Source organism: Hyla sarda, chromosome 5 (assembly GCF_029499605.1).
Source record: "Hyla sarda isolate aHylSar1 chromosome 5, aHylSar1.hap1, whole genome shotgun sequence".
NCBI lineage: Eukaryota > Metazoa > Chordata > Amphibia > Anura > Hylidae > Hyla > Hyla sarda.
In genome coordinates, this window is record NC_079193.1 from 333,537,809 (window position 1) to 333,563,482 (window position 25,674).

The window sequence follows — 25,674 nt, forward strand, 5'->3', positions numbered from 1 at the left end:
CATTCCCTATTTAGGTGTGGTATTATATGTACTAAAACCCTCAACATGCTCTAGCAAGGATGCTGGGAGTTGTAGTTTTGCAACAGCAGGACTTTTGCTTTTGGGAGGCCACTGCCTTACCCTGTCACAGATCCTTGCTAGAGCATGCTGGTTGTTGTAGTTTAAAGGAGATTTGTAGCTATAGACACTCTGCAGGATAGGGGATAATTGTCTGATCGCTGGGGGGGTTCCGAACACTGGGACACCCCACGATCGCCTGTACGGGGCCTCGGCTCTGCGCAGGAGACATGTCCCCTCCATATATCCCTATGGGAGAGGCAGAGATGCAGCGTTCGTGCCTTCCCATAGAGCTGTATGGAGGGGGTCGACAGCACATGCATTAGCCGCGCAGAGCCGTGGCAGTGCTGGGTCCCCGTACGGGAGATTGCGGGGTGGGGGGCCAGCAGTCGGACCCCCCGCGATCAGACATTTAGTCCCTATCCTGTGGATAGGGGATAAGTGTCTAAGACTGTAGTACTCCTTTAAGCATATATATGGGAGTTGTAGTAGACAATAAGGCATGCTGCAGCTTGTAGTCCGGGGGACTCATCCACAGGAAGGGGGGGGGGGGGTTGTCTGACTGCTGGGACCCTGTGATCTCCTGTTAGGTCCCAGGCAACTTACCTGTCCTTGGCGCTCTTTAGCCCCCACCTTCCAAGCCGAACGTAAGTGTCAGCTGGTTCAGCTAATCACTGGCTGCGGCAGGACTGTGGCCAGTGATTGGCCGAGCAGGTCATCACTTGTGTCCGTCCAGGAAGGTGGTAGCCGTAGTGCGCCAAAGACAGGAAAGTAGCCACGGGTCCTGTACAGAAGATCGCATGGAGTCCCAGCAGTCAGACCCCCCCCCCACAATCAGACACTTATCTCCCACTACTGTTGTTTTAGTTCCCTGGACTACCCCTTTCTGCATAGATAGTAACATAAAATGGGGGGATTGTACATGAAATGAGGGGGATTGCAATATTTGTTTATTATATCGCAATATGACATTTTTCCTAAATCGTGCAGCCCTAGTGTAAAGGCACCCTTAAGGCCCCGTTCACACTGAGTAATTCATGAGGAATTTACATCGAGTAATTCCTCTTGAATTCTCCGCTCCAAATTAACGCCCATCTTCACTGCCCATTGACTTTAATGTTTTTTTCGCTGTCCTGTTCACACTGCGGAAATTCTGCTAGCGGAACTCCGATGCTGAATTCCATTCCGCTTGAAGAATGAACATGTTCATTCTTCAAGCGGAATCCGCGAGCAGAAATCAATAGAAGTCAATGGTAAAAAAAAAAAAATTCCGCCCGACATAGTTTTCGCGCGCAATTCGCACGGAAATGGCTGAACAACCCTTCACTTCTTTCTCCCCCATTTCCCCACGCAATTCCGCGCGCAAAATAAAATAATTTTTTTCCGCCCTGTAAATTTTTCGGCAAGAATTACTCTTGATTTGAACGCACCCTTAGTCTGTGTCTACTTTCACACATACATAATACAGATGAGTGTTTGCATCCATACGACAGGTATAGGTATAATGATCCAAAGTGAAAGCTGTATAGACCATGATGAGGTTCTGTTCAGGTGACTAGACACATGCTGCGGGCCAGGACTTTCTGCCAAACAAGTGTCCAGATTATGCACAAGTGGCCTATTAGTGGAGCTCTTCCCAGGTCCGGTGAATTATTATTAGAGATGAGCGAACTTACAGTAAATTCGATTCGTCACGAACTTCTCGGCTCGGCAGTTGATGACTTTTCCTGCATGAATTAGTTCAGCTTTCAGGTGCTCCCGTGGGCTGGAAAAGGTGGATACAGTCCTAGGAGACTCTTTCCTTGGACTGTATCCAACTTTTCCAGCCCACCGGAGCACCTGAAAGCTGAACTAATTTTACGCAGGATAAGTCATCAACTGCCAAGCCGAGAAGTTCGTGACGAATCGAATTTACTGTAAGTTCGCTCATCTCTAGTTAATATTGATGATACATAAACCCGACTTACTATTTTTCTTTGTTTTTTGTTTTTTTCCAAGCGCTGGAGGATGTTCCTGCTTTTTCTCCATTGGATGTGATCACAGAAGAAGAAGCTGCTATGATAGTTCCGCAACCTCCGATCCCTCCAGGATCCTATACGCTCCGAGACTATGTGGACAGTTCAGAGACTCTGCAGAAGCTGGTGTTACTTGGTGAGGATCACACAGTATCTAGACCCCGTGCTGTCGTAGAATCTGTGAGTTCTATGTATAGGATATTTTATAGATATATACAAGGTTTTATTGCAGCCTGAGACTGTATAGGATGAAAGGGGAGGAACAGATTAATTGATGGGTTTTAATGGGATTCATTGTTCTGTATTTTGTATGTTTAGTATACTTTTCACTAGGGCTGGGCCAAAATATGTGTATTGCGGTATTTTTGTAACTTATGGCGGTTCCACGGTATATAACGGTATAGGCTGACGGCTGTCCGACGTTCCATTCCCTAGGAAGCTGGTCCGGACCGACGGGGAAGGTGAGTTAAAGTTTATTTTGTTTACCTTTTGCAGCCCGGGCATAGGGATACAGTATAGAGCTGTGGTCTTCAACCTGCGGACCTCCAGATGTTGCAAAACTACAACTCCCAGCATGCCCGGACAGCCAACGGCTGTCCGGGCATGCTGGGAGTTGTGGTTTTGCAACATCTGGAGGTTGAAGACGACTGGTATGGAGTGTCAGCGCCGGCGGCCGCAACAAACGGGAGGATGAGGAGGGCAGCGCTAGCGGGTCGCATATGATTAGTTCCCCGATGTGGGGACAGCGCAGCGCTGGGCTGACAATTCATTCATTCCCGAGGGGGAGGGGGCCAAACCGGTATTGCGCAGCACAAAAATTTCGGTATGAACCGGTATACCACCCAGCCCTACCTTTCACCCCTTAAAGGGGTACTCCACCCCTAGACATCTTATCTCCTATCCAAAGGATAGGGGAGAGAAGTGTCTGATCGCGGGGGGGTCCGACCACTGGGACCCCCAGTAATCTCCTGAACGGCACCCTGACAGTACCCAGGAAGGGAGCGTGTCGACTCCCACATGAAGCAGCGGCCGACACGCCTCCTTCACGTATCTCTATGGGAGAGCCGGAAATACAGTGTTCAGGTATCTCCAGCTCTCCCATAGAAATACATTCAGGGGACTTGTTGACCGCCGCTTCATGCGGGGGTCAACACACTCACTTCCTGGGGACTGCCGGGGTGCCGTGCAGGAGATTGTGGGGGTCCGACCGCTCTGAGAAATGTTCCTGCACCGGAGTACTCCTATAAGATTCATAACTCTTATTTCTCCATCTACAGAGCCACTTGAGGACTTGATTTTTTTTGCGTGAGCAATTGTGCTTTATAACAACAGCTTTCATTCTATGGCGAAACCAAAAAGTTATTGTTTGTTGTGGTGGTGGGGGGGGGAATCCTGCAATTTTGTTTATATGCTTTTTTTTTTTTATTATTTCTTGGTGCCGAGATCTGTTAAAACTAAATTTGTTAATGTCATTTTTTTGTGCAATGGGAAAAAAGAAGTTTAATTAAAATTATTTTTGCTGGGGGAGGGGCTTATGTGTATTTTTAAATAATTCCTTCCCCACACACACACACTTTTTTTTTAAGTCCCCACATGGGACTATTTATAGCAATTGCTCGATAGCTTTTACTTTTCAGTGCTATTCATTGGCATAGCACTGATTAGTGATTAGTAATATTAGTGATCCACTTGTATAGCCTGCCAGAAGGCAGATTGTGCCTTTATAGCATTGACCATGGCATCTAATGGGTTAATGGCAAATATCACCTTTATTGATTTAGATTTGCTGATTGCCAATAGCAGCAGGTCCTTGTATGCCAATAGCAGCAGCAGCAGCAACCAGCGGTCTATGAAGTGATCGCAGCTCCTGCTTACTGCATAGTGTGGACGCTTCTCACACATCACATGTACGTCCCAGGCAGTCAGGGCATACAGGTGCATCTTGTGTCCTCTAGGGGTTAAAGGGCTTGAGTTTTTTATTTATTTTTTATTTTTTTATTTTTGCACAATCACTTGTTGTACAGTGCAATTTTTTTCATTCAAGCACAGCTGCAACTATGCGTTTCATTACTGTTACTGGGTCATGTGATCAAAATAAGTGTTTTAATATTTCAGAGGAAGTGGTCAGTCCTGGGTCAGCTGACATCCTGTTAACTACAGGGTGACATAATCACCTAATAGATGTCTCCTGGCAGCTTAAATTCCCCTCCCTTCAAGCTCTATCTGCTCTATACTGCTACTGTTATCTCTATAGCAGTGGTCTCCAACCTGCGGACCTCCAGATGTTGCAAAACTACAACTCCCAGCATGCCCGGACAGCCGTTGGCTGTCCGGGCATGCTGGGAGTTGTAGTTTTGCAACATCTGGAGGTCCGCAGGTTGGAGACCACTGCTCTATACGATCAGGATTAGAGATGAGCGAACTTACAGTAAATTCGATTCGTCACGAACTTCTCAGCTCGGCAGTTGATGACTTTTCCTGCATAAATTAGTTCAGCTTTCCGGTGCTCCGGTGGGCTGGAAAAGGTGGATACAGTCCTAGGAGACTCTTTCCTAGGAATGTATCCACCTTTTCCAGCCCACCGGAGCACCTGAAAGCTGATCTAATTTACGCAGGAAAAGACATCAACTGCCGAGCCGAGAAGTTCGTGACGAATCGAATTTACTGTTAATTCGCTCATCTCTAATAAGGATATATAGTAGTTATACCCCTCCCAGCTCTATCTGTATACTGCTGTTGCTATCTCTATGGGATTAGGATATATAATAGTCAACCCCCCCCCCCCAGCTCTATCTGTATACTAGTGCTGCTATCTCTATAGAATTAGTATATGTAGTAGTTATAACCCTCCCCTCCCCTCCCCCAGCTCTATTAAGTAATGTGCCCATGCCAAGCAATCTTTTTTAAAGGGGTACTCCAGGGAAATATATATATATATATATATATATATATATAGCTTCAAAGCCATTACACCATCTGGATATATTTCCTGTAAACCATCCTGCCTGATATGCATGGCTCCTGTGGCCTCTGTTGTCTATTGCAGCTTAGCTTTGCCAGCCCCCACCATCCTGCTCTGAGCAGCAGAGAGAGGTTCAGTGTCTGATTGACTAAGGCTGCACACACCTCCCAGCTCACAGCACTATAGAGAGCATGACTTAGTGCAGGGCAGAAACCATGTGGTCTTTGTCTCTCAGGAGGGTGTGGGCCGCTTTCAGAGAGGGATTTGGACAGAGACAGAGGCTGGATGAGGCCATTCCCTCACTTCTTGCATGTAAGTGACAACCACAGAGCGGAAGCTGCTCTACATAGTTAATGAATGATATGTAGACAATTAAATAGGTTGATGAGAGGAAGGATGGGCTATGGGTTTAGTTCCCCGGAGTACCCCTTTAACTCTTATTTTTTTATGTGCCTGGTGACATTATGAGGCTGTGTCTAAGAAAAGCAGTTTATAAGAAAATTGAGAAAAAGAACAGAACGGCCTCACATTTATGGAATGACAATGCGTTGTGAATTTTTTTTATTTTATTTGCTCTATGTAGGTCATGATAAATGAGATGGTAGACTTTGCACGGAAACAATGTAATGGGTTTAAGAACGCCGGCTGCTTTGAGGATGTGTTCGGCTGCCCCTACGTGGATAATGGTCACTGTGCCTTGGTGTTATAATGCTAAGAACTCAATTTTGCGTTGCTAAACTAAACCTACTAATGTAAAAAAAAGCTCATGGCATGAGAATATGTCATTCATGGAAGAGCAGTACCTTCTCCCAGAGACTAGAGCAGTGTTTCTCAACTAGGGGCCTCCAGCTGTTGCAAAACTACAACTTCCAGCATGCCCGGACAGCCGAAGCATGGAGGACCTCACCTGTCCTACTTTACACAGACTATCCATTGATTTAAAGGGGTACTCTGGTGGAAAACTATTTTTTTTTAAATCAACTGTTGACAGAAAGTTAAACAGATTTGTAAATTACTTCTATTTAAAAATCTTAATCCTTCCAGTACTTATGAGCTGCTGTATGCTCCAGAAGAAGTTCTTTTCTTTTGGAATTTATTTTCTGTCTGACCACACCGCTCTCTACTGACACCTCTGTCAATGTCAGGAACTGTCCAGAGTAGGAGCAAATCCCCATAGCAAACCAATCCTGCTCTGGACAGTTCCTGACATGGACAGAGGTGTCAGTAGAGAGCACTGTGGTCAGACTGAAAAGAACTCCAGAAACAAATACAATTTCCTCTGGAGCATACAGCAGCTCATAAGTACTGGAATCAGTTTAAAAACAAAAAACGGATTCCTCAAAACCTGACTAAACTGTATCAAAACGTGTGTACATATTTTAATCCGTATACAGTTTGAAAAATGATGTCCGGTTGCATCCGTTTTTTTTAAGAAAAAAAGGCTAAGTTTTACATTTTTCATTCCATTATGAATAAAGTTTCACTTGTTTGATTGAAATTCCAAGAAAAAAAACTGGGCAAAGTCAAAAACCGTATGGCTAAAACCGGATGGAACCGTACGCACATACAGTTCTGTACTATTTCCATTGACTCCTATGTTTAAATAAAAAGTATACGTTTCAATACGGTGTTTCACCGGGACCAAAAACTGTGGTAGGCTACGGTTTTGGGTACGGGGAAAAAACTGACAAAACCGTACAGGATACAAAACAGATACACAACCTGATGCATCTTTTGGCATACGGTTTTCAATGGAGAATCAATGCATACGGTTTTCAATACGGTTCCGTATGGTTTTTAAATTGAAGACTTATACGGGAACTGTATTGCAAAAACGTGGTGTGAACCCAGGCTTATTGGGGGAAACTACTGAATGGGGGCATATACCTAATAGAAGGTTCCTTACCTATCTGACTACCTAACTTCTGGAGGCTTGTACCTAAAAGGACGGTTCTCCACCCACCTATCTTCTTGGGGCTTTCACCTAAAAAGGGTGGATTCTTCATACCTACTGGGAGCTTCTAACCCCTACCTACATACCTTCTCAGGGCTTCAACCTTTATAGGCGGATTCCCTAACTTTCTACCTTCTAGAGGTATCTACATATCAAAAGGGATTCCCTACCTACTTACTGGGGGGCTTCTACCTAATAGGGGAATTGCCTACCTACTTTTTGGAGGCTTCTACTTAATTGGAATCCCTACCTACTTACTGGGGGCTTCTACTTAATAGAAGGATTCGTTACCTGGGGGCTTTTACCTTATAGGAAGGATTTCCTACCTAACTACTGGGTGCATATCTTAATTATGAGTTTCAGTGATGGCCTCGCAAAAGGCTTCACATCACCTCTACTGTCACATGACAAAAAAGTATGGGCAATTGGTAAAAAAAAGAAAAAAGAATTGTATTGGGGCATCCCCATTTATAACTGATTACTTTGGGTCCCAGCAGGAAGACATTTGTGATCATTGTCTAAGGCTGGGTTCACACCACGTTTTGTTAACTACGGTTCCCGTATACGGCTGGGAGGAGGGGGGCGGACTTAATCGCGGCGCCCGCATTCAACCGTATTCAGGAACCGTATTTAATGCATGTCTATGAGCCGACCGGAGTGAACCGCAGCCTCCGGTCGGCATCGTTTTCGGCCGTATGCGGTTTCCCGACCGCAGGCAAAAACGTGGTCGACCGCGTTTTTGCCTACGGACGGGAAACCGCATACGGCCGAAAACGAAGCCGACCGGAGGCTGCGGTTCACTCCGGTCGGCTCATAGACATGCATTAAATACGGTTCCCGAATACGGCTGAGTCCGGATGCCGCGATTAAGCCCCCCCTCCTCCCAGCCGTATACGGGAACCGTAGTTAACAAAACGTGGTGTGAACCCAGTCTAACAAGTATAGAAAATCCAAAGCAGAGAACCCCTTTTACTTATCACCCTCTGCTCACCCTTTCCCAGTCTGTACGGCAAAGCTGACGAGAGCAGCACAGAACCAGGAAGTGTCAGCCTTTTGTGATTGATCCAGTAGCCTGTGTCAAAAATGCAAACATTTTCTAAAAATATGTTTATAATAAAAGCATGTTTTAAATAATATGCACCTTTCTAAAAATACTCTCCTGTAAAGTTTGTGTATGGAGACACACACTTTATTTTGAGTAATGACTACTTTGAATGTAGAGTGGTTTTAAAGGGTTTTTCTTACAATATTTTTAGACATATGGTCTTATATGTGTATAGCGTCCACCCTCCTGCCTGGTCAGGTGTCTTACATCACTTTTTTGTTTTAATGGATTTTTGTGGTTATTAAACAAAGAATTTAGATTTTGCATAGTGTGTGTCCTGCATTAGCTTTATATAGGTGTTAGGGTTTTAGTGGGCATCATACAAAGATGGCTTACACAGAGAATGTATCGTTATTTGATCAGTTGGGGTCTGACTCCCTCACTCACTACCAGAACGATGGGGTGACAGTCATAGTTGGTCATTTGTATAGCCAGCTCAATCCCATTCACTTCTCCACTTTGTCCTGCTGGTTGGCCTTGTCCCAGGGGTCTGATCATGACTGATCCATCAACAATTGACTCCTAGAAAAAAAACCTTAAAGGGGTACTCCGATGCTCAGCATTTGGAACAAACTGTTCCGAACGCTGGAGCCAACGCCGGGAGTGCGTGACCTCATAGCCCCGCCCCCTCAATGCAAGTCTATGGGAGGGGGTGTGACAGCCACCACGCCCCCTCCCATACACTTGCATTGAGGGGACGGGGCTATGACGTCACGAGCTGCCGGCTCCAGCGTTCGTAACAGATTGTTCCAAACGCTGAGCAGCAGAGTACCCCTTTAACCTCTTCAGGACACAGGGCGTATGGATACGCCCTGCATTCCGAGTCCTTAAGGACCGAGGGCGTATCCATACGCCCGTGGGAAATCCGGTCCCCACCGCTAGCCGGTTGGGGACCGGAGCCGGATGCCTGCTGAAATCATTCAGCAGGCACCCTGGCACATCGCCCAGGGGGGTCCTGAGACCCCCCCCCATGTCGGCGATCGGAGAAAATCGCATGTCAATTCAGACATGCGATTTTCTCCAATTCCGGGCTGATCGGGTCTCTGGTGACCCGATCACCCGGAAAATAGGGCTGATCGGAGTTGTCAGCAACAACCCCGATCAGCCTAAAGGATTGGAGTGAGATCGCAAAGCTGCGATCTACTTCTATCCCCTGCCATTACTCAGAACGGAGTTCTGACCAATGGCAGCGCAGGACAGGGGGTTGCCATGGCAACCCCCCGTTCTGCCCGCCCCTGGATGTCGAGGGGCTCTGGGAAGAAGATGGAGGCCGTACCTGCAGGAGAAGATGCCTGGGGACCTGGGATCTTCGCTGGAGCCTGCAGGATCCTGATCAGGTAGGGAATCGACAGTGGGGGGGGGAATTGAAAGTGAAAGTAAATCGATCTTTACTGTGGCAACCACTAGGGGGGCCAAACTGCAACTCCCAGCATGCCCAGACAGCCAAAGGCTGTCTGGGCATGCTGGGAGTTGTAGTTTTGCAACATCTGGAGGGTCACAGTTTGGAGACCACTGTTACAGTGGTGCCCAAACAGTAGCCCTCCAGATGTTGCTAAACTACAACTCTCAGCATGCCTTGACTGCCCAGGCATGCTGGGAGTTGTAGTTCTGTAACATCTGTCCCTTCAGATTTAGCAATTTTCATGACATTTTTGAAAATTGCTGCTCTATTTTGAAGCCCTCTAATTTTTTCAAAAAGCAAAAATATGTCCATTTTATGATGCTAACATAAAGTGGACATATTGTGTTTGTGAAGAAAAATAAAATTTATTTGGAATATCCATTTTCCTTACAATTAGAGAGCTTCAAAGTTAGAAAAATGCAAAATATTCAAAATTTTCATGAAATTTGGGGATTTTTCACCAAAAAAGGATGCAATTAACACCGAAAATTTACCACTAAAATAAAGTAGAATATGTCACGAAAAAACAATCTCAGAATCAGAATATTCGGTAAAAGCGTTTTCGCGTTATTAATTCGTAAAGTGACAGTGGTCATAATTGCGAAAAAGGGCTCAGTCCTTAAGGTGAAAAAGGGCTGTGTCCTTAAGGGGTTAATATTTACAAATGAAAAAACATTAAAACAACATAAAGCTACAATAATAAGGATTTGTAGGTTGTTCCCCTGACATTGGGCTTGTTACAAGTGATTTAATATTGTATTCTACGGCACCCACTGAAATAAATGGGCAGCCATTAGTCTTCTACTGTGACTTTATATAAAGATTTGGTTGCTATTCTGAAATACATATGTTTTTAGTTTTTTTTGTTTTTTTTTCAGGTGTGGATTTATCTAAGCTAGAAAAACGGCCAAATGTGGGAACGTTCCTCCTGAAGTTAGATTTTGAGAAGGACATCAGTAAAATCCTCTTTTTCCTAAAAGACGTGGGTTTAGAAGACAATCAGTTGGGACCCTTCCTGACCAAGAATCCATTTATCCTCAGCGAGGATCTGGATAATCTGCACAAAAGGTATTAACCACATTTATCGTCCATTACGTCCCCAGGCCTATTACTTTGAGATTTAGTTTTTCTTAACTATCCAAATTTATCCACCCAGCTGGTCTCTAAGGGGGTTAAAGGGGTAATTTGCTTCCCCATCCCTCAGAACATTTTGTTCCAAATGTTCGGAGCAGGCAGCTGGAGGGGTCGTGACTTCATGGCCACGCCCCTCGTGATGTCATGTCATGCCCCCTCAATGCAAGTCTATGGGAGGGGACGTGACATCACAGGGGGCTGTGGGACCACCATAATCAGATTTCTTATCGCCTATCCTTTTGGATAGGGGATAAGATGTCTAGGGGCAGAGTACCCCTTTAAAATCTAACAACGCGCATTGCCTAAAAATTCTGATGTAATGGCAGCCTAGTATAATTCTGCCCCATGCTGCAATTTTCTAAGAAGGTGTGATATTGGGAATTGTTTGTGGGGTCCTCACTGGGTCGGATTCGGGGTGAGTTAATTATAGACTACCTCAGACACGCTACAAATTACTTCTAATGGGGTTCATCAGGTCTCATCAAGGTGTCAGTTATTTTGACAGAGAAGATAGCACTGTGTGCATACACTACCTGGATATGTCCCCTGTAAATCATCCTGTCTGATATGCATGGCTCCTGTGGCCGCTGTGGTCTTCCCTGGCTGTTTGATATTCTTTGCCATCCTTCCCTCTGCTTCAGCATGAATACTACATTTCTTGGCAGCCATTGCAGCTCTTCTCTCACTGCTGTCCTACACCCCCTCTGTGAAGAGAGAGATTCAGTGTCTGATTGGCTGAGGCAGCACACACCTCCCAGCACTAAAGGGAGCATGACTCATCAGTGCAGGGCAGAAACCATGTGGTCTGTCTCTCTCAGGAGGGTGGGGGCTGCTTTCAGAGAGGGACTTGGACATGGACACAGTGAATGGCTGGATGACATCTTTTCCTCACTCCCTGCATGTAAGTGACAACTGAAAGAGGGGAAACTGCTATATATAGCTAATGATATTTAGACAATTATATAGGTTGGTTCCCTGAAGTACCCCTTTAAAGGAAAAATGTAAGCCTGTTTCCCCACGTTAAACCCAATCAACTGGGTTATAGTGTGAGTGAACAGGATTCCATAGAGAGGTCACTTACTTAAATTGATTCAGTAGGTCATGCGATATCCACTTCCGAAGGTCCCATGCTGTATCCAGGGAACTGCGCAGTGGAGGTGGGGCACCCCCAGCTGGCCGTTTTTAGCCTCCCTCTGTCACCTCCTAATCCCGCCCCAGCTATTTGAATATGCATATTCTTCAACTCCACATCCTAATGACGTGGAGTCACCAGTCATGTAAGCGCATCGCTCTCTCGCAGAGCTCATGTGCCGGAAGATTTTCACCCTGCTGTCACTTCATGATTAAATCTTCCAGCGTATGTGCTCTGCCGAGAGAGCGTTGCGCTTACGTGACTGGTGACTCCACGTCATCAGGACGTGGAGTTTAAGAATATGAATATTCAAATAGAAGGGGCAGGATTAGGAGGTGACAGAGGGAGGCAGAAGCGCCAGCTGGGGGGCCCCCTCCACTGTGCAGTTCCCTGGATACAGCATGGGACCTTAGGAAGCTGATATCTCAGGACCTACTGAAGCAATTTAAGTAAGAGACCCCTCTATGGAATCTTGTTCACCAACACTATAACCCAGTGTACTGGGTTTAGTGTGGGCGAACAGGCTGACAGTTTTCCTTTAAATATGAAGGAGTCTGAGACAAAGGCTCCTGCACCTCTCATACACATGTTAACACTACCTCTCATATCCCTGTATTGATATTTATGTTGTGATAACTTCTAAGGCTACTTTCACACTATAAGTATTCATCCGTTATTAAACATCCATTTTCTGTGTAAAAATGGATGTATAATAACGGATGAAATAACGGGTGCTAACGGCTGAATAACATCCGTCAAAATAACGGGCATATTCATCCATTAAGACCCGTTATAACATCCCTCATGTACGGCCGTTTTAACACCTTTGCCTACAGACTCTCACAGCCGGGACTACTACTACTCCCATCATGGAACAGACTTGCGGTGGCTGGGGAGGCTACATTAGTGTTTGTACTACTACCCCATCATGGAACAGACTCTGTTCCATGATGGGGGTTGTAGTACAGGGGCTGAGGAAATGATCGCCCCGGGTCTCACTTTTGAGACCCAATGCAAAGTTATTAAACAGGGGAGCTGGCGGCATGCTCACTCCCCTGCGATGTACGGTGTATTTTACTTTCATTTTTAAATTCCCCACCGGGAGCCCTGAATGGCTGGTACAGAGGAGCCATTCAGGGCTCCCGGTGGGGTTTCTAAACTTCAGTGCGTCCCCTTAAGTATATTCCTTTTTTTGCCCCCATGTATATGTATGATTCCCACCCTGCCTGTTGCACAGGCATCTTCTAGCACTGTCACAGCTGTATATAGATGTGCTGCGGGGGTCAGACATATATCCATATGTCTATAATCATATGCCTCCGGGAAGCCGGCCAGCCCAATGCGTTGCTGTTACAATAGTTTTCATTCATAGCGCTGCAGAGGCATATGATTATAGAAGCGCTGTGGGGGCCAGACATATAGCGTTATCTGCCCCCACGGTGCTTCTATGTACATATGCTGCCGCAGCACTATAAAAGACAAGTATTTTTTCAGCAGCGCATCGGGCCAGCCGGCTTCCCAGCCCAATGCGCTGCTAATAGAATACTTTTCATTCATAGCTCTGCCGGGGGCTTATGATAGCGCTGCAGGGGGGAAATATATATACACATGAGCTGTGGGGGACAATACCTATACAAATGCGCTGCGGGAGGCAAGATATAGAAGCGCTGCAGGGGCCAGACATATATCCCCCCCCCCCCCCAGCGATTCTATATATCTCTCCCCACTGCAGCGCTTCAATTTGAAAACCCCGCCGTGGGCCCTGTATGGCTCCTCAGTACCGTTTAGGGCTCCCGGCGGAGAATTTAAAAATGAAAGTAAAATACATTGTACATCGCAGGGGAGTGGAGCATGCCGCCTGTTCCCCTGTTTAATAACTTCTAATTGCATCGGGTCTCAGAAGTGAGACCCAGTGCAACCAATCCCTTAGCCCCTGTACTACAATCCCCATCATGGAACAAAGTCTGTTCCATGATGGAGGGTTGTAGTACAAACACTAAAGTAGCCTCCCCAGCCACCGGCAGACTCCCGCAGCCAGGGTATTACTACTCCCATCATGGAAACAAGTCTGTTCCATGATGGGAGTAGTTGTAGTCCCTGAGCACTGCATGCTCAGAAGTAATAACGGATATAATAAACCAAGTGCAAACGGATGACATAAAGGCTCATCCGTTTGCCATAGACTTCAATGTTAAAAATAATGGCCGTTAATTTACCCGTTTCTTGTGACGTTAGAAAAATTTGTGGATGTGTCGTTTTTTTCATCCGTCACAAATAACATCCGTTATTCATGACATGCTATAACGGGTCATAACGGATAATCAAAAAATCCCATAGACTTTAATGGGATTTTGAAACGGACGTTTAATATCCGTTTTTAAGGCTTTTCTAACAGAAGTTTATAACGGGTCTTTTAACGGAGCAACCTTATAGTGTGAAAGGGGCCTAACATGTAACAAGGTCAACCCAGGGAAAGCGTGCACCATGTCAGGATGACTCTGATGTGCTCCTTGATAAGACATTCTTAAAATAACCTGAGTGGTTCTCATTGCAACGTCGTCTCTACTGCATCTTATTAATGAGGGAACATCTCGGTAAGCGAGAAGCTTCGAAGGTTTCTAGTGACAGTGCAGAGATGGCGGAAATCACTTTACACAGCAGGTAAAAGACGCTCATAGCTTTATAGATGGTGAAGACTTGTTCACAAGAAAATCACTCAACTTTTGACCCAAATCTTAATGACTACTCCGAACTGGGAACATAATATTTGGAGATTGATTGTCGACCCTTTCACATGCTGCAGCATTAGAGTGTATCATGGTAAGTGGGTCATCGTTGTAAACTATTCCAGATCTTCGTTTCAGCTTTAAGCTAGAATGGCAGGAGATGAGCGAAGAAATAAATAGTGGATGTCCTTTTTTATTTTGCGCTCAACTCCGGTAAAATACCGGATCCCCAACGGCTTCTATTCAAGTCAATGTCAGGGTGGAAGATGGCTCCTATTACTCATATACCCCCAGGACTTACAGTAAGGTCCAACTGTATAACAGCCAGAGAGTTGCAAGAGCAAATGTATGAGTTCATGTATCAATGCAAGCAGGTAACCTATAACAAAAATAGGATCTCACAAGCAGATGATAGGAACCAAAGGATGATGGGAACAGATGATCGCACTATCAAATGATGAAGGTGGTAGTCAGGATCTGAAGTAGACAGAAAGAACAGAAACAAACTACAAAAACTGTCACTAACTATCCCTGAATGTTTTCCTAGATCAATTCCTAAACACGAGCACCAGACACCACTGACCTTCACAGTCTTTCATATATCCCTTATTGAAACCCTAATCTGCAAAACTGACCCTGACACAAACAGGCAGACACTAGGACCCAGAGACGAAAACCAAGACTGAGCTGTAAAGAACTAAGGAGCAAAATGCAATACCCTAGAACCAGAAAAAACAACTGCAAATACAAGATAGAGAAACAGACTACACAACAATGAGCCAAGAACCAACTGGACTAACTTCGAACAAAACTAGGCTAATAGAAGGCATTTGAGTAATACATGAAATATTGGTTTTAAATGCGCAGAGCATACGCTATAATCCGCACAACACAGCAAAAGTCAGACATATTTAGAGAGGATAACTGCTTAGCTGAGCAGTCGTGATCGGCTGATCCAGAATAATAGATCAGGTTTGAGACAGTTGCATAGAGAAGACCGAATCGATATGGAAGGTGATTGCTGAATGTTAATAAGTTACCATGACAGCAAGGAGCCTTTCGGGATTCCTCCCTTTATCAAGTCAAAAGCATTTCTGAGCACATAGAAGAAAACACACAGGTTACATCTCACAAAATGTGCAGGGGTTTAAACAACAGATTTGGAGAATTTACACTAAGTTGGGCTATAAATTGTACAGCTGTAGGACGATAGACTCCAAAGATAAGGATGAGACGGGAGGGGGGGGGGAGCAGGGGGTGAGAATGGTGATGGAGAAGGACATGGTGAGATGCAGAAGAGAAGACAATACAGCACGGGTTATAGGAAGTTTTCATAATGGGCTAAGAAGCTAAAGTCCACATTAAAGGGGTACTCCAGCCCCAAGACATCTTATCCCCGATCGCGGGGATCCCGCCACTGGGGACCCCTGCAATCTCTCATGCAGCACCCACTTGTGTCTGCTGCACAGAGTGTTGATCGCTCCGTGTCTGAAGGGTCACGACTACGGGGCCGGAGTATCGTGACATCAATACTCCGCCCCCTTATGCCCCCTCCCATAGGCTTACATTGAGGGGGCCGGGCATGATGTCACAAAGGGGCAGAGTCGTGACATCACAATACTCCGGCCCCGTAGTCGTGGCCCTTCAGACACGGAGTGATCATCGGCGGGACCCCCGTGATCAGACATCTTATCCCCTATCCTCTGGATAGGGGATAAGATGTCTTAGGGCCGGAGTACCCCTTTAAGTCCTCTGTTCTTTGAATCATAAAAAAAAGTATAATTTTGGCTTCAAATATCTTTCTTTCTTGGGTGTTTTTGAAGTTTCCTTTGAGAATCTTGATTTTAAGGTCATGCATGCAATGACCTGTTTGGGTGAAATAGTGTCCAACTGGGGTGCCATAGTCCTTTTCTGTATGGTTGTTGATGGAAGATCTGTGTAGGTTCATCCTTTTATTGAGTTTCTGGCAGGTTTCAATGTGACACCTTATGTCACAGGTGGAGCATTGTATAATGTAGACCACATTCTCAGTGGTGCAGGAGTATAGTCCCTCAAAGGGGTATTCTGCCCCTAGACTTCTTATCCCCTATCCAAAGGATAGGGAATAAGATGTCAGATCGCGGGGGTCCCGCCGCTGGGGACCCCCGGGATCTCGGCTGCAGCACTCACCTGTTGCGGCTTCCGGAAACACTGGAGGCTTCGGCTCTCGACCACGGTGACGTGAGATCGTGACGTCATGACTCCGCCCCCGTGTGACGTCACGCCCGCCCCTCAATGCAAGTCTATGGGAGGGGGCGTGACTGCCTTCACGCCCCCTCCCATAGACTTGCATTGAGGGGGCGGGGTGTAACGTCACACGGGTGCGGAGTCATGACGTCACGATCTCCCGTCACCGTGGTCGTGAGGCGTTAGGATGAGAGCCTCCAGCGTTGCCGGAAGCCGCAACAGGTGGGTGCTGCAGCCGAGTTCCCGGGGGTCCCCAGTGGCGGGACCCCCGCGATCTGACATCTTATTCCCTATCCTTTCGATAGGGGATAGGATGTCTATGGGCGGAGTATCCCTTTAATGTTGTATGTCTTGTTGTTGTGGGTGGCCTGTAGACATTGTACAAATGTATTGGCAGAGTTTACAGCAAGATTTGGTGCATGGTCTGGTCCCATCCTCTGTATATGATGTTTCTGTGGGTAGTTTCCTGATAAAAAGCTTTTCTTTTAGATTTGGTGGTTGTCTGAAGGTCCTTGATGATTTTGCTTATTTCCTCAAAGGCCGGATTGTATGTGGCTACCAGTGGTATACGTGATGAGGTTTGTTTCTCTCTGTATTGTAGCAGGTGTTCACAAGGTGTTTGAAGAGCAGAATGTATTTTCTTCTTGATGGTCCTTGGTTTGTAACCTTTTTGTTTGAATTTCTCGGACAGCGTTTGTAGATGTGTGTCTCTGTCGTAAGTGTTGGAGCAGATGCGGTGGTACCTGGTGGCTTGGCTGTATATGACGCCATTCTTAGTGTGTGACGGATGGAGACTTTAATTGTGTAGATAGCTTGATCAATCTGTGGGTTTTCTGTATACTGTAGTGTGCCCTTGTTTATGGTTACAGTAGTGTCAGGGAAGTTCACACTTTCTGTAGACAAGTCAATTTTGAGTTTGATAGACGGATTAAATGGGTTGAAGCCATATTGGAACTTCTTGAGTTTTTCTTTGCCTTCGGTCCAAATAATGAAAATGTCATCAATGTATCTATAGTATCTGTAAGGTTTGTGAATTTGGGTATCTAGAAATCGCTCTTCTAGGTCAGCCATGAATAGATTTGTGGTGCCATCCTGGTCCCCATAGCAGTTCCCATCATCTGTAGATATATGTCACTGCTGAAGCTGAAGTAGTTATGTGTGAAGATGGTGATGATCTGAGGGCTGTATTTCTGGTTGTTGGTTTGGGAGGAGAGTAACAGAAAGCAGGCATCAATACCATCTTTGTGTGGGATCTTACTGTACAGGGATTCTTCATCTATTGTAACCAGTATGGAGTTGGCAGGCCAGTTTGTTAAGAAAGTCGGTGGTGTCCTGTATGAAACTCGTAGAAGGAGATTTATCAAGCTCCGTAGTATATTTTTTTTTGCGTAAAAAAAAAAAAAAAAAAAATTGCACGTACTTGTGCACGTGCAACTTTTCTATACATGCTACGAATTTATGATTTTTGCTTATTCCAAAGCACATTTCTGAAATCTGCTCACAAAGTATTTTTTTACTTTGCAGTGGTCATGTATTTATCAAATGCGATAGTCGCTATTTATGAAGAAAAAAAAGTTGCATCTCCATTTAAAAGTCGCATATGTATTCCAGGTCCAACCTGGCTTACAGAAAGTGCAAATGTCTGCAGAAAAGGACATTAAAGGGGTACTCCGGTCCTGAGACATCTTATTCCCTATCCAAAGGATACGGGATAAGATGTCTCACCGCAGGGGTCCCGCCGCTGGGGACCCCCGCAATCTTGTATTCGCCACCCACCTGTTTGAGCTGCATGCCGCGGTGCCAGCGCACAAACAGCCGGGTGGCGACCACGGAGCCGGAGTATCGTGACGTAACGCCTCCGCCCCCGTCTGACATCACGTCCCCCTCCCATAGACTTGTATAGCGGGGGGTGAAGTCACACGGGGGCGGAGTTGTGACGTCACAATACTCCAGCCCCGTGGTCGCCACTCGGCTGTTTGCGAGCTGGCACCGCGGCGTATAGCTCAAACAGGTGGGTGGCGAATACAAGATTGCGGGGGTCCCCAGCGGCGGGACCCCCGTGGTGAGACATCTTATCCCCTATCCTTTGGATAGGGGATAAGATGTCTCAGGGCCGGAGTACCCCTTTAACATCCACTTTAACAACTGTTCTGTTCTGCATCATGAAACAAAGCTACTACATTAATGTTAATGTTAATTATAGAAAAAATTAATTATATAACTAATAACTATTAATTTTAAGGTTGAAAATTTTAGGACAGGTACATTTTGGCGTACCCACTAAATTTTGAAATTAATGTTGTGTTAAAATAGAATAAGGCACAAAATAATTGTGTAAGAATTTTTACAGACTACGTAATATGTGGCACTAAAAATTTTCCTTAAAAAAAGAAACGTCCATAGTAATACAGCTTCATGCACATTTTGGGGTGGGTAACATACAGAGCCATTTATTTTTCTTTTTTGTGGCTTCACTATTGTTTATGTGCCTGTTGGTGCTGCTCTGTCTTCCTTCCTGACGTAAACTCCGGCCTCAGCGCAGCGACGTAAGACTCCGCCCACCAACGTCACAAAACGCAGGCTCAAAATCATGGTGCGGCATAGTATGTTTTAAATAATTATTTCTGAGGAGGGTGGATGGGTTGTTGGGGGATAGTTGGAGTGCAGCTATTTAGTGCCAGGCCGGCCAGGGTCACCCGATGTGGTACGTCCCCCCTCCCCATCACTCTCTAGCAGCGCTACTGGTAATAAAGGGTAGATAAAGAACTGAAGCCGTCAGGAGGGGCGACCCTGAACACAGAAGCCCGCACACACATCGTTCGGAAACAATAACTTCCGGGCGCTGGGGAGTGGAGCTCCGAAATCAAGGGAACTGAGCACCCCTTTAATGTGTCCATAGTTCTTATTATTGGTCCGCCTGGGTTCCCAGATATGTGGATTTTTGCAAGCATGTAGAATTCTCCTGTTTTCGGATTGGTGGGTATGAAGGCCTCCAATCCTTTTTGATCAATTTCCCAGTGAGATGTAACCTGTGTGTTTTCTTCTATGTGCCCAGAAATGCTTTTGACTTGATAAAGGGAGGACTCCCGAAAGCTTGTCTTCACTAAGTACTGTTAGTCCAATAAAAAAATCTTCAGTATGTCCTGAGTTCCACACTAATTCTGCATTAAAGGGGTATTCCAGGCCAAAACTTTTTTTTTATATATCAACTGGCTCCGGAAAGTTAAACAGATTTGTAAATGACTTCTATTAAAAAATCTTAATCCTTCCAATAGTTATTAGCTTCTGAAGTTTTCTGTCTAACTGCTCAATGATGATGTCACGTCCCGGGAGCTGTCCAGCTCCTATGGGGATACTCTCCCATCATGCACAGCTCCCGGGACGTGACATCATCATTGAGCAGTTAGACAGAAAACTTCAGAAGCTAATAACTATTGGAAGGATTAAGATTTTTTAATAGAAGTAATTTACAAATCTGTTTAAATTTCCGGAGCCAGTTGATATATTAAAAAAAAAGGTTTTGCCTGGAATACCCCTTTAACCCTTACTGCATCTCCTGTTCCTATATGAATGAATTTCCCTAATGGAAAATTTCATGTAAAGCTCTGGGATGGTTTATCAGATAACCTTGGCAGTGTTCCCGCTGCAGCTTGTTACTTTTTTCGAGAAATGATTGTAGTCTTTTGTGGGAGTTCGGTAGGCGCTGTCCTGCACAGTCATCTCTAAGAGTCGTCATCTTTTTACCAGGCTCATAATTAAAGCGGTACGGTAGAAAGCAAATGTTTTCAAATTAACTGGTGCCAGAAAGTTATACAGGTTTTGCCAGTATAATAGCATAGCCTGTAATTCGCACCATTACTGTGTCAGGCGTCACATTAGAACAGCTTGAAACTCACTAAGATAGATTCCTTACAGAAGCTTCAGAGACAGAGGAACAAGAATGGAGGGGACTCTATTGACTTTTATAGTTTTCTAGGCATGCTTTGTGACCTTTGCAGAATTCACTGTACAAGGAGAGGGGAGGAGTTGTTACCATAACCTATTATAAAAGGCCTGATCTTGTCTTATCCACCTAATAATATCACCTTTCGCTGTAATGTCTGTGATGAGGAGAAAACTGCTGAAAAGTTTCCTCTACAGAACAGGAAGTATAAGCCCATTTAGCATAACGGCCAGAGTGAAAACTGCAAGCTTTCAGGATTCTTTTACAATATATTTATTCCAAATATGTAAAAGTAGAATATTAGAAAAAAATATTTCAACAAAATATTATATTATATATTATTATAAATATTATAAGGGGTACTCCAGTGGTAAGTTAATGTTTTCAAATCAACTGGTGCCAGAAAGTTAAATAGATTTGTAAATTACTTCTTTTTAAAAATCTTAACCCTTACATTACTTATCAGCTTCTGTATGCTCCACAGGAAGTTGTGTAGTTCTTTCCAGTCTGACTACAGTGCTCTCTGCTGCCACCTCTGTCCGTGTCAGGAACTGTGCAGAGTAAGAGCAAATCCCCATAGTAAACCTATTCTGCTCTGGACAGTTCCTGATATGGACAGAGGTGTCAACAGAGAGCACTGTGGTCAGACTGAAGGAAACTACACAACTTCCTCTGTAGTATACAGCAGCTGATAAGTACTGGAAGGATTAAGATTATTAAATAGAAGTAATTTACAAATCTGGATAGCTTTCTGGCACCAGTTCATTTGAAAACATTTATTTTTCACCAGAGTATCCCTTTAAAACCCAGGATTAGAAAAAACTGACCAGTTTTCATCCAGAAACAGTACCGCCCTTGTCCTTTGGTTGTGTATGATATTGCAGCTTATATCTATTGAACTTGATGAAGATGAGTTGTAATTCCCCACACAATCTGAGGACTGAAGGTGCTGTTTTTGGAAGAAAGTAGCAATGTTCTTTTTTTGTTGTTCTTAAATGCTCGGTGACCTCTTTAATGTTTGAAGTGATGCTACCTGTATTTTCTACTTTTTTGTTGCACACACTGATGATCAGCCATAACATTTGTTACCCATACCCCTCCATTCACATATTCTCCCTTCCCTTGGTTCAACTTGATGGACAAGTCGTTTTATTTTTTTATTTTTTATTTTTTTCACCCATACTACTATAGTATATAAATAACCCTGAAATCTTGCACTTTTGATTCTGTCCTCGAAGCCTAATAATAAGTCAATAATTCCATTTCTGTAGATAAAATGTCTTAGCTGTCTTATGATTACAGACAGGATTATAATAAAATGCAACACCAGTATATGGATAAAACAGAATCCATCATTCACAATAGGCGATGGTCATGCCCCCCTTCTCCCTATTCAATGACCTTTGCACAGATCACAGAGCCTGCCTATAAAATTCTTCCAAAGAAGTTAAAGGAGTTATCCACCCATAAGGTGATTTTAGTACGTACCTGGCAGACAGTAATGGTCATGCTTAGGAAGGATCTGCGCTTGTCTTGGGGCTAAATGGCTATGTCATGAGATTACCAAAACACTGTGGCTAGCTTTTTGTGAACTTGTATTTCCTGTTTGACTTTTCTTTTTTTGACTACAAATCCCACAATTCTATTTTCCTCCTTCCCACACATCAGCCACCCCACCCATTGAAACATAAATGAGCTGCAGACCTGTGGTTTTCAATCAGGGTGCCTCCAGCTGTTGCATTAGTTGCAGATTGATCCCTCCACCCATTGAAGCAGACAGGCTCCCTGTCATCCGCTGACTAGTGAATCAGGTCTCGGCCGCATTGCAAGCTGGGACTTACAGTCATTTTGTATGCTGGTAAAAATAAATAGTGAGGTGAAAAATCACAGAAGAATTGTGAGAAAACCGTCACACACAGGTACAGACACTTTATTATGAACTACACTAACTTTACAGCTCCTATAGCATAGTCAAATAAAAAAAAAATCCTGGAATATCCCTTTTATAGGGTCAGTTCCATTCCTTTGTTCCTATATACATGGAGCTTGCTGTAAACCATATTATAAACTATTAAACGGAACCTAAACCTAAAAAAAAACTTGTGTCAGAAGTTTTTATCAGTGTGGTCTCGGGTGCTAGACCCCTCACTGATCACTATGGGGCCTGTTTGGCTCTCCTCGGAAAGCAAAGTGTGCAATGTACAAGTTCAGTCTATATCCTAGGAGAGCTAGCTATGTTCTGAAGCTCCATATGGAATGAATGGAGCACTGGCTGCACATGTGTACCGACCGCCTCTCTGCTCGTTCAAAGGACAATTGAACTCCATTCTCAGGATCGATGGGGGTCCCAGTGGTCGGACCTACACCAACCTTCTAGTTATGCGCTATCCTGTGGATAGGGGGTCAATTTAGATAATGAAAATACCCCATTATTAGTTTATTTTCTTTCTTAAAACACTACAGGGACATAACACATGACACGACTTACCTGTTTTCAGCTGCCATGTTGTATATTCCTGCCTTGTGATCCTGAGCAGCAGAAGTTATGTGCCTTCATGTACCCTTTTATATGGGATCTGTAATTAAAGCAAGAAATGTAAACTTTTTTTTCTTTCATTGTATCTCTGGAAATATTAAGTTTAATGGGATGTCAGTATAACAACATCATTTTTTGTGTATTCTATGTGCTTGATCATATAGAGCAGTGGTCCCCAAACTTTGGACCTTTAACTGTTGCAGTAGGAGAGTTCAATGAGCACTACAGCTATATTCATGTATTCTTTAGTACATTCATGTCATTTTCAGGCACATTTTGTGTCCATTATTTCCCTTTGATGGACATTGTGTGCCCTGGTCTCAGAGCAATCTCTTGTATGGAATTAGTGGGCGGCTGTACGTTTCCATGTGCTGTATGTGGCTGACAGTAAAGCGTGCCGTGTTTACCCTTCGCTGGCTGACACTTCCTATAAGCTTTTCTGTTCCCAGCGGTGCATGCGAATGTCAACCGGCAAGTCAGGACAAATGTCTGTGTGCGATTTATCAGAGCTGCTGCCAAACTGTACACAAAGCAGCCTGTTGTACGGAGCAATTACATGATATCGTATCCGACAGCATCTCTGCTTGTCCCATAACAATGTCAGGGTGTGTTTGTGCCGGTAGATGGGGAGCGCACAAGCTGATCTGCGCACATTAGCATTTTCTTCCCACGGGGCAGAGTTCTGCTACATGGCTGCACTTCTCAGTGAATTTGTATTTGAACATTTAGTGACTTTTATAGCGGTTCATAGTAGGGATCGACCTAATTTTTTTAGGGGCGATATCGACAATCTGCGACCTTTCAGGCCGATAACTTATACTGGAATATCGTTATAAGTTATCGGCTATTCCCCCCCGGCCCCGAAGATCAATGATTTAAAGCGGGCGCTTTAAATCAATGAACCGCAGCGGCTTTTGCGGGGCCAGAGACTGCTGCCGCCACCCGCTTCTCTCCCCCGCCTGTCCTGGGGTCCTCCCTAGTCCACCACCGCTGCCCCATTTCCTCCCCCATCCCCGGTTGTATAATTATCTGTTCCCAGGCTCCGCGCTACTTCTGGCTCCGGCGGCGTCCTGAGCTGTCACTGTGCGCACTGACGGTGACGTCGCGTTGAGGACGACACATTGCGCTGCGCAGCGCTCAGGACGTCGCAGGAGCCAGAAGTAGCGCGGACCCCGGGAACAGATAATTATACAACCGGGGATGGGGGAGGCAATGGGGCAGCGGCGGAGGCAGTGGTGGTGGTGGTGGTCTCTGGACGGGGGCGCGGGGCATTATCGGCAAGGTAATTGCCAATACTGATAATGCCCAAAATCGTGAATATCGGCAGATAATATCGGCCAAACCGATAATCGGTCGACCCCTAGTTCATAGCTATATGACAGTGGTCTCCATACTGCAAACCTCCAGCTGCAAACTCCCAGCAACTTTGCGTTTTGACCAGTACATTTAAAAAAATATATATATTATGAGTTTCCATGGTCTTGTGATTTGTTTACCAATGGCGTGTATGGTCACACACCAATGTATGGATGGCTTCCCAATATACTGACTGTAAACATAGCCTTACCTATTATGACCTCATTTACAATAACCTCAATGCAAACCCGCAGCAATTTAAGCTATGTTCTCACAGGCTGTGTTCACATGGGGGGAATGTCCGCACGGAAAATCTCTGTGCCTGACATTCCCCTGACAGCAGAGCGCCGGCAGAACATGACAGTGATGCATTTCTGTGTCTGGAGTCTGCAGAAATAATAGACATGTCTGTTCTTTCTGCCGAGACCGAAATATACAAACCAGATGTTTCCGGCGTGGAAATTCTGCTACGTGCATGAAATCAATGGAACCCTGCTGCTGTGGAATATCCGTACGGAATTTCAACACATTGAGCTTTAACCTTAAAGGGGTATTCCGCTGCTCAGCGTTTGGAACAAACTGTTCCGAACGCTGGAGCCGGCATCGGGAGCTCGTGACGTCATAGCCCCACCCCCTCATGACATCACGCAAGTCTATGGGAGGGGGCGTGAAGAACTGTCCAGAGTAGGAGAAAATCCCCATAGCAAACATATGCTGCTCTGGACAGTTCCTAAAATGGACAGAGATGTCAGCAGAGAGCACTGTGGTCATGATGTCAGCAGACAGCTCTGTGTTCCAAAAAGAAAAGAATTTCCTCTGTAGTATTCAGCAGCTAATAAGTACTGGAAGGATTAAGATTTTTTAATAGAAATAATAAAAAAAATCTGTTTACATTTCGGGCACCAGTTGATATTAAACAAAAAAGTTTTCCACCGGAGTACCACTTTTAAGTAAGATATCTCATCCCAGTGCTTTATTCATAGTTTAGACTGCTCAATGCTGCTGCTCTTTATATTTGTATAGAAGTGCAGGATCTCCTCCTCTGTGTACAGTGTATAGAGACATAGAAGTGTAGAATCTCCTCCTCTGTATGTACAGTGTATAGAGACATAGAAGTGCAGGATCT

General features: G+C 44.8%; 2 protein-coding genes across 4 annotated transcripts in view; one reads left to right on the forward strand and one right to left on the reverse strand.

Moving 5' to 3' along the window:
• Nucleotides 1-25,674, reverse strand: part of PTDSS1 (phosphatidylserine synthase 1) — an 83,930-nt gene that overhangs the window by 54,653 nt on the left and 3,603 nt on the right. Inside the window, exon 2 of one of the 2 annotated variants that reach the window (XM_056522433.1) lies at nucleotides 23,145-23,232. In XM_056522433.1, coding sequence (XP_056378408.1) covers nucleotides 23,145-23,161 — 17 coding nt within the window. In that variant the 5' untranslated portion in view covers nucleotides 23,162-23,232. Of the gene's footprint in view, nucleotides 1-11,162; nucleotides 11,182-23,144; nucleotides 23,233-25,674 lie in introns of those variants that run through there. The other variant, XM_056522434.1, reaches the window with a different exon arrangement.
• Nucleotides 1-25,674, forward strand: part of MTERF3 (mitochondrial transcription termination factor 3) — a 51,538-nt gene that overhangs the window by 12,856 nt on the left and 13,008 nt on the right. For both annotated transcript variants that reach the window (XM_056522436.1, XM_056522435.1), the window contains exons 3-4: nucleotides 2,056-2,208; nucleotides 10,374-10,563. In XM_056522436.1, coding sequence (XP_056378411.1) covers nucleotides 2,056-2,208; nucleotides 10,374-10,563 — 343 coding nt within the window. The remainder of the gene's footprint in view (nucleotides 1-2,055; nucleotides 2,209-10,373; nucleotides 10,564-25,674) is intronic.